At 40.3% G+C, this 10,000-nt stretch overlaps 1 protein-coding gene across 3 annotated transcripts in view; it reads left to right on the top strand.

Moving 5' to 3' along the window:
- dcaf1 (ddb1 and cul4 associated factor 1) overlaps positions 1–9,683 on the top strand; it is a 35,479-nt gene extending 25,796 nt beyond the window's left edge. Inside the window, exons 20-26 of one of the 3 annotated variants that reach the window (XR_012384811.1) lie at positions 923–1,744; positions 1,911–2,235; positions 5,653–5,757; positions 6,030–6,103; positions 6,381–6,473; positions 8,136–8,433; positions 8,548–9,683. Coding sequence is in view for 1 of the 3 variants with exons in the window: in XM_073911335.1 (XP_073767436.1) it covers positions 923–1,156; positions 2,142–2,235; positions 5,653–5,757; positions 6,030–6,103; positions 6,381–6,473; positions 8,136–8,433; positions 8,548–8,606 (957 nt within the window). In the remaining 2 variants the exon portion in view is untranslated. Of the gene's footprint in view, positions 1–922; positions 1,768–1,894; positions 2,236–5,652; positions 5,758–6,029; positions 6,104–6,380; positions 6,474–8,135; positions 8,434–8,547 lie in introns of all 3 variants that reach the window. The other 2 variants (XR_012384812.1, XM_073911335.1) reach the window with 2 other exon arrangements.
- Positions 9,684–10,000: the final 317 nt, after the last annotated feature.

The following is a 10,000-nucleotide window of genomic DNA, read 5'->3' as shown; positions in this document are numbered from 1 at the left end:
TATGGTAACACAACAACTATAGTAACTGATCTGTTGTGGTGATTCTACAGTTGCTATGGTAACACAACAGCTATAGTAATTGATCTGTTGCGGCGATTCTACAGTTGCTATGGTAACAACGGCTATAGTAATTGATCTGTTGTGGTGATTCTACAGTTGCTATGGTAACACAACAGCTATAGTAATTGATCTGTTGCAGGGATTCTACAGTTGCTATGGTAACTCATCAACTATAGTAATTGATCTGTTGTGGTGATTCTACAGTTGCTATGGTAACACAACTACAGTAATTCGTCTGTTGTGGTGATTCTACAGTTGCTATGGTAACACAACGGCTATAGTAATTGATCTTTTGTTACAATTCTACAGTTGCTATGGTGACACAACAACTATAGTAATATCAAAAAATGAGCCAGTACTGGAGTTGTCTACAACTGCAGGGTATATTAAACTACGATACTCCACAGTTTACTGTAGTAAAAACTAAAGTACACTACAGTTTATATTACAGTCGATCACTTCACTTTAATAATGCTACAGTACACTGTATAATGTTCCTTAACGCATTCAAAGGCATGTGTGCATGTATTTGTTTTTGCCAAATCTCTCGTTTCTTCTAATGTTCAGCTTTTCTGTTTATATGAACTTTATGGATCTCATGATGGAATCATTTTTAAAATGTAAATAGTTTTTTTTAACTACTTTTTATCTGGTTTAACATTAATTTTTATTTATATTTTGTCATATTTTAAACTGCTCTACCTGTCTGCGTGATGATTTGGGGTTGTTTCTGATATAATAATATGTTGCATTCTCTTTATTATCGAACAGTAATCACAATATAAATAACAGTCGTTCTCAAAAACAGAGCAGAATCTGCAGTGTGTGCCATCTAAGCAGATTTCTGTGCGTTTTCCTACAGATTTATGACATTCAGACTGGACAGAAGGTGCTGACGCTCAATAACCCAGATCTGGCCAATAACTACAAGCGCAACTGTGCCACCTTCAACCCGACAGACGACCTGGTGCTGAACGACGGCGTCATGTGGGACGTGCGCAGCTCGCAGGCCATTCACAAGTTCGACAAGTTCAACATGAACATCAGCGGCGTTTTCCATCCCAACAGCCTCGAGGTCATCATCAACACGGAGATCGTATGCTTTTCAGCTCAGCTCACTGCTGGTTTTTACTCTGTGTGTGTGTGTATTTTACGATCTGTGCTTCACCTCCGTTAGTAAGGGTTTTCACCAGTGTTCTTTAAAAACATAACGAGTTTTACCATTTTTTAATTCTTTTTGCCGATCTCTGGGTCCAGTGGGAGCACTTTTAGCTAATCGTTAAATCAGATTAGACCATTAGCACCTCACTCAACATCACAGATCCTGCACTCTGTGTGGTCACGACGTGTGTTGAATGTTTTGAGACGTGAGCTTCAGGGTATGACGAAGGGTATATGTTCCTATACATTAGTTTCCAATGACCTAATCATGAAAAAGTTTCTACTAGGCTGCAAGAACACACAATTATATTATATGACCCACTTTACTTTGTTTCCCCTTTAAGAGCCAATATCATAGACTGGACAGCGGAAGTTCCATACCACTCCACTAGTAGAAGTCTAAAAGTTTTCTATCAGGGTACGAACACCTGCAATGCACTCAGCATCTATTTGCATTGCTTAGAAACATATTAAGTTTGGTCAGTGCTGCGCGTCCCTTAAAGATTCAGCCTCTACAGCACAGGTGTCAAACTCAGTTCCTGGAGGGCCGCAGCTCTGCACAGTTTAGTTCAACCCTAATTAAACACACCTGATCAAACTAATTGAGTCCTTCAGGCTTGTTTGAAACCTACAGGTAAGTGTGTTGGAGCAGGGTTGGAACTAAACTGTGCAGGGCTTCGGCCCTCCAGGAATTAAGTTTGACACCCCTGCTCCTACAGCATGAGTGAGAAACAAACATCTCTCTCTGTTACGGCGAGTTGTATTGGTTTGTTCTAGTTTGTTATCGAATGCATTTGTGATGGGTGTAATTTCAGGTACATGTTTCTGTGTGCACACCAACCGAAGTAAATCGAATGATATGGTGGGCTATTAAAGGATGAAGCTCTTAATATGAAGCGGTTTCTTTAACTGGAGCTCAGTGGGATCTGAGGACGTTTCATCTTCTTCACACGGTGCCGGCTCTAGATCAGTGCAGGATCGTCTTCAACAACAACGGAACCGTCATTTATGGAGGTGAGACCTTTTCCTCTCTGGCTTTTAATCATAGTCAGTTGTGATCTGTCTGGTCTCATTCTGTGGTGTATTTTATGTTAATAGTTACAATACTTGTTTTTATTGGTGCTTTATTGACCTTATGTGCTTGTTTTTTTGCTATTTTAGCATTTCTTATTTAGAATAATAAATAATAAATGGCAGAAAATGGTCAAACTGCTCGCTCTACAAACAAGTGTGTTCATGACTATACATAAAAAGTAGAATAATGTAATCAGAAAATGTCAGTTTGTGACATAAAGCAGCAGAACCAGCTGTGCTGTTGGGTCATTTTTATCCACTTTGGCCTGGTTTTGGCTGCATTTACACTGCAGATCTTGATGGTCATTTCCGATTTTGTGACTGTATCCGATTAAAAAAAATAAATAAATAAATAAAATCATCTTTTAAAAGTGACTCTGATCTGCATTTACACAGCACACGACAAAGGTGAATGTCTAGGAAAAAAAGAGCGGGCGCTGACTAACAGCTGATAATTAAAGAGTGCTCTTTTCTCTATTCCTGTATGTAATCTGTTCGCAGCTTTTGACAAGCTGTTTTACTATAGTCTATGACAGAAAGCTTCTCATTTGTCCATCTTCTTTTGATATATAGGCTTTTTTAAACCTTTAGGCATCTTAATGTAATGTCCATGGCGTGATTTCTGATCGTGATGCATGCACTAGTTTTATATTAGTTTATATTGGTTACGTAGTGGACATTGCGCTCTCTCGCTCTCGATAACATGCTTAAATACCTGTGCTATATGACAATATGAAACCTGTTTCAGTCCTCGTGTATGAGATTTAAGGTTTGGGACTCTGCTGAAGTCTGTTTTGAAGTGAAAGTGTCAGACCTGGGGTCCGTTCTTCGTACGTGGATTACTCAGTTAGCTGGATTTGGTTATTGACAATTTGACTTGGTCCAGGATCGTTTCGTTCTTCAAAACTGATCTGAGAGTTGTTGTCATGGCAACAGTTCTGCTAGCGCAAACCTGGTCAGGAGCAGGAGCAGGTTCAGTTCATATAAACAGGATTAGATCGGCTCAGTTCAAGCAAAGATAATACAGAAAGTATGTTCTGAATTCTGACATTTTCTTACAGTAGTAGTTATATACACTTGGGAAAATACTTTTTTTTTTAATTATATAAAGTTATAGGTATTAATAAAATAAATAAAGTTATATATATATTCATAAAACTTATGCAATCTGCACCCCCAAAATGAAAGTACAGAGACTGCCACCTGCTGGTGCAAAGAGAAAACTTATTGATATGAACTTTTTAGATCGCTTTAGTACAAATTGTGTATGATAATAGAAATGCAGAATATGTGACTTTTTTTAAAAGCAATAATACATGTATGCAGTCATGAACATGTTTTGACAGTTAATATGACGGTGATTTGATGCTTCATAAAAGTTGCAGACGCCTTTACCAATATCAAAATGCTTTTTAAAACATCCAGTCATTAGCCCCTTTCACACATACAGACCTTTCCGGAAAATTGGCGGCAATTTTCCGGAAAGCTTGTATGTGTGAACGGGCCCTTTTTGAAAATACCGGTAAATTCGTTCTGGCTATTTTCCGGAAAGAGAAGTTGTAACATTACCGGTAATTTGCCGGAATGCTGCGCTGTGTGAATGCAGAAGGAAGATTCCCGTAATAAGCGCGTGCACGTCTAGAACGTGGGACGTGAGACGTCTGCTTTAGCCAATCACAACAGTCAGACGCATTTACGTCCGCGCGGTTTGTGAGAATAAAAGCCTTTGAATATTTTCCCAGACACATTTAGCTGCTAGAAGTTAGTCAGATCACGTTTATATGTTCTTCTTAATGCCAACTGTGTAAATAATCATCGATGAGATGCTTATGATAAGCCGTTGTTTGTTTACCTTCAAGCTTTGCGTGTGCCTGTGAAACAGCCTGTGAGCGCCAGCACACGCACATATTATGAACATCTCGACATGAGAAAGTGATCCTGCGAAAGTTGTTCACAATATTGATCATCCACAGAGTTTGTAATTCAGTCAAATGTTTACAAACACAAGCGCAGCCGTTTAAAGCTCGTTTGTGGTGAATGATGTCAGAATTTACCGCTATTTTGGAATGGATGTGTGAATGCTCTTTTCCGGAAAATTTCCGTAACGTCCCCGCCTGTGTGAACAGCGCTTTTTTGAATATACCGGTAAAGTCGTTTTGGAAATTTTCCAGAAATTTACCGGTATCACTGTGTGAAAGGGGCTATTCTTTACATCAATAAAAAAACCCGGCTACAATAATACTACTATGGGTACTATAATGAGGAAAATCCGCTCTAACTGTAAAATTGAATAAACTGCTCTTGACACGTGAAAGGGCCAATCATGCAGCCCACAATAAGGTGTAAAGTTATAGCGTGTCATATTTAACAAACCGTTTCCAATGAATTTGATTTAATTTTGCTCACATGGATAATTGAATATTAATCAGATGATGTCATTACGCTGCTGTGCCGTCAGTCAATCGTTGCATTGCTGATCATGATTTTGAGGACGGATAGATCTGTCCTTCACAACACACGCAGCGATCTCAGATCAGTTCATCCAGACATTCTAATCTGATTCGCGAACTTGTTTGAAGAACCAAATTAGCCAGAGATCATTTATCAAGATTAAAAGATCCAGCATCTGCCAAATCATCTTAGATCATTTAAGCCAGCTATGAAGAACAGACCCTTGACGTCATTCGTTACGGTTTTTACTGATGCGCGACTCGCATTGACAGGTGAAAATCCGATCTACCTGCTTACACTGCAGACACGAGGACACAGATCTGATTCATCATCGGATACATTTCCACATATGAACAAGGCCTGAATCTGATTTCAGTAAATCAAAATCCATGTGATTTGTTCCTGCTTACACGTACACTGGCCATATCCCATCTGTGCATTTCAGTGCAAATCGGAATTGAGTCACTTGACCAGTGCAGTGTAAATGCAGCCTTTGAGTGTTAATGTGGCCACAACTTTGTGTTTCAGCAAATGTGAGGATTTTTGCTGACAAATCTTATTTTGACACTCATTTTGGGAAAATGCTTTGTAAATGTGCTCTACAATACACTCTGTTCAGATTGACTCCTCTTTGGTGATGTTAGGGGCTGTTTTTGCCCCATTGACTTCTATTATAATCACATTTATTGATTGCAAATTGATTGCAACATGGAAAACCAGCAACAATGCATGATTAATATTGATTTGAAATCAATAAATATGATTAATAATGGAAGTCAATGGGGCAAAAACAGCCCCTTAACACAATCAAAGGGGAGCCAATCTAATAAATGAGAGTGGAAGTCTTGAGCCAAAGAAATGTAAAGAATAAGGTCAATAAATGATGTGTAAATCTGTGTGTTGTAGCGATGCTGCAGGCTGATGATGAGGATGATATGATGGAGCAGCAGATGAAGAGTCCGTTCGGATCCTCCTTCAGGACTTTTGATGCCACCGACTACAAACCCATCGGTATGATCAGCTCCATCACAAACATGCTCAATATTAGATTTTAAATATGCAATGTCCGACAGAAATATATGAGTGCACTAAAACACTCAGATTTCCATACATGTGTCTGTGATTATAGACGAGATGTACATCACTGCATTTTGGCAAACGTTGAATTAAACACTTAATGCATTTATTAATGAATGTGTTCATCATCATAATTGTTTGTTGTTTATGGACGGTGGACGTTAGTTGTGTATCTTGTAATCCCGATGCTCTGTTTGCCTTCTCAGCCACCATTGACGTGAAGAGGAACATTTTTGACCTCTGCACAGACACCAAAGACTGCTATCTGGCTGTCATCGAGGTATCTTGTGCTTTGATCTCTGTATTTGTCATGTCTTTGCATATTTAGGAGTATTCAGTTGTTTTTTGTTCATTTGAACTTTATAACACCTTTTAATGCAATCAAAATCAATCAAATATATCTACAAAGTCATTGTTATGCTATATACAGCATAGAATGAAGCCTTCATGAGAGGGTTTGGGTTATTATTATGATGATGATTATTATTATTTTATGAAAAAATGTTGTCCTGTACAGATTAATAACTCTGTGTGTTTTGTGTGAATGTGTGTAACAGAACCAGGACTCGATAAATATGGACACTGTGTGTCGTCTGTATGAAGTGGGTCGACAGAGACTCGCAGAGGAGGAAGAGGACGAGGAAGATCAGGTGAGAAACCGGCATCATTGATGATTAGTGTGAAAAGCGCGTACATAAATAGATGAATTTAATTTGAAGTCAAGATGAAAATTGCAATGTTTATTTTTATTGTTTTGTGAATTCAAATGAGTTGCCGGATTGGGCGGTTTTGAATTTGATTGTCCATATAAAAAATAGCCTAGGTGGGTTGACGAACGGTTTGTACAGTATCGAAATGTACATTTTAGATGCAACTTATTCAAGGGTGCAGTAGGTGATCTGCCGAAATGCTAACAGTTAGCATAATATCTTTGAAACCCCTGCTGTCCAAAGCCACGCCTCCTAAAATCACAAACGCACACTGTAAAGATGACAGTAGACAAACCCGCCAGATCAGGGCTGTTCAATTAGTTTGCCGAGGGGGCCAGTTCATAAAAACATCCCAAATGAGGGCTGGAGAGATATGAGTGATGATGCAACAGCAATATCAGAGCCCATATGCTGTATTTTTACTCCTTAAGACACCCACGTTGGCTTTTTTCCACATTAAAATGTTATTATGTTTATTTTAAACTACATAACATCACTGCATTGTACAGTAGGCTTTTCATAGGCTACATTCAAATGTTGTATTTCAGAGCAAAACAAAAGCAGTGCATTGCTGAAGCAGGCTTCTTCTACATTCAGTCTCATTCATATGTGGTGTTTTAAACTGTGTAACATTTAGGGATGCAGTGAGTATAGATTTTTTTTGTACGATGATCTTGAAAAAAATCTTGATTACACGGTTATCACGTCTAATGTAAATTTAAGCTTTATATTAGCTAAATATATACATAAACTGTTATCATCTGCATTCATGCATGCATAATCATTTTAATAATGTGTCTAACATGTTTTGTTTACATTGCACTGAAAGCCGTAGCGTGACGTGTTTTCTACCGGGCGTCGCTCTGCTTTTATATGCATATATTGGAAATAAAATTGCATGTGGAAAAGATGCAATATGTGAACGGCCTGCTGCTATAGTTAATCCAGTGTGCGTGTGTATTAGCCTCGGTATAAGCTCAGAACTTTAAACAAGAGCACAGCTGCCATAACTCTGTTTAGTTGCAGCAGTTTCAGTCCATGCAACAGAAACGCAGCATTGAGAAGCCTTCACGATTAAGCGTGACGAATAAAATCACGGTTAATAGTGAAATCGGCTAATCATTGCATCCCTAATATCGATATCAGTGTATTGTACAAAACGAACACATCCAAATGTTTTCAGCTGCTCCCGCCACTCGCTTAATATCAGGTAACTCGCACTCTGCGCAGCCTCTGCAGCTCGTGCTGTGTTGAACAGATGCACGTCACTTCATATCTATAGCGGCTGTTTTTAAACTAAACTAAATTTATTTCTGATGTCTTCGTCACGCTGTTTGGAGGGCCGGAACACATTACCTCGGAGGCCGAGTTCGGCCCGCCAATTGAATTGAAAACTTTATAGTAATTTAAAATACTTAGAGTTACCATAGAAACAGCATATTAATATCTTAGCCACGCCCCTCTTACCTTTATTTGGCCATGAGGGAATGATATGCAAAAGAAAGCCCCGCCCCCTACTCAATATTCAGCTCCAGTAGGAAGCACATCAACACACTGAAATAGGTCTCGGCAGCTTTAACTGATTTGATCGGTGTGCTTCAGGAGGAAGATGATCAGGATGAAGAGGATGATGATGACTCTGATGATGACATTGACGATATCGACACCGACCCCCTGCTGGCCGAACTGGAGAACGACAACAACGGGGAAGAGGAGGAGGACGGAGAGCAGGATTTCTCTCCGTCTGATGATGAGGAAGTGGCTCGCCTGCTGGATGAAGAGGCGGATGATGATGATGATGACGATGATGATGACGACGACGATGATGATGATGAAGATGATGATGACGATGATGATTCTGATGATAATGAGCAAGATGCGGAGCTGGTGCTGGACAACAGTGAGTTATTCATGCGTGCACACTAGAGAACACACACACACACACACACCTTAATCTGTTTATATGTGTTGTCTTATTTTAATGTGTGTGTGTGTGTGTGTGTGTGTTCTGCAGCGGACAGCTCTGATAACTCTGACCTGGAGGACGACATCATTCTCTCTCTGAACGAGTGATGACGGAGGAGTGACAGATGAGTGTGTGTGTGTGTGTGTGCGCGCTCTTTATGCACACGAACACACAGCAGCTCATATAAAGCAGATGACTCTGCTAGTCTGCTCTCCGGCGGTGTCTGATCACTGTTGAGGAGAAGTGATGGATATGAAGAGAGTCCAACCTTCAACACTGAGCAGGAGTGTGTCAGTCTGTCATTCACGTTCGTCTGTGTGTCTGTGTGTCTGTGTGTCTGTGTGTGTGTCTGTGTGTGTGTGTGTGTGTGTGTGTGTGTGTGTGTGTGTGTGTGTGTGTGTGTGTGGGCACCTGGGGTTGCACGCACATGTGTCTATACATATGTGTGGTCATATAGGTGCGTGTGGGTTTGCTTGTGTGAGCGTGCATGTGTGGTCATATGGGCACGTGCATGTGTGTGTGCTTGCACATGTGTACATGCATATGGGTGAATGCATTTGTGTGTGCGTGTCCATCCATGCACATGTACATACATGTGTGTGCGTGTCCATGTGCATGTGTCTGTATGTATGCGGTTGTGTGTGCATCATTGTGTTTGTGTGTGTGTGTGTGCGTGAGTGCCAGTGACCCCTGACCTGCCCAGCCAGCGCTCGTCAGGTGATCTCTGTAGTTTGATTATCGGCAGCATCTGAAGGCTAGTTGTTTAGACGTGTAGTTCTCCATTTTGCTTTTTGAATGCTAGTTTTGTTAGCAATCGCCTTGGTTTGATTTGACGAGAACGCGCTTTTCAGCGCTTGTGTGACTGATTGGATTAGCTGACGTTCACCGAGCAATAATTTGTGTTGATTCTGGATCGCTGTAAAGGAGTGTGAGGCCTGTGCTGGACCTGCAGCGGCGTCCGACTCTCTCCTGGAGGAAGTCAAGCGCCTGCGTTTGTCTTAAACTGCGTTTGACATGAAGTTGGACATTTTTAAACATCAGTGTACAGCTTCCCTTTACTTTCATGGTTTTGTTCATGCCTTTCCAAAAGGAAAGCTCTGAGGCCACATTGTGTACAGAATGTATGAAAAATATTTTTACTATACATGTTATTACAATAAAAGAGAGTCAATTGTTTTCTTTTATTTTTTGAGTGGTTTCCATCAGCTGTGAAACAGTCAGACTCGCACACAGGGCTCTAATTTAATGATCTAGGCGCAAAGTCTAAAGCGCATGGAGCAAAAGGGGTAAGGTTATGTCCGAATCCACTTTTAAGGATGGGAAAAACAGTCTGTGAAGCAGGCGCATGCTCTAACAGGGCTGTGCTGATTCTCTTCATGAGTTCTGGGTGTGTTTTGAGCAGAACCTGCATTAAACCAATCAGAGTCTCGTCTCTCATTCCCTTTAAGAGTTAGTTGTGTCGCTCCATGGTGCATTTGCTCTTTACATGGCGACTTCATAA

This window comes from Danio rerio, chromosome 8 (assembly GCF_049306965.1).
Source record: "Danio rerio strain Tuebingen ecotype United States chromosome 8, GRCz12tu, whole genome shotgun sequence".
NCBI lineage: Eukaryota > Metazoa > Chordata > Actinopteri > Cypriniformes > Danionidae > Danio > Danio rerio.
The sequence above is the reverse complement of the archived record's forward strand: the minus strand, read 5'-3'. Positions and strand labels throughout refer to the sequence as shown.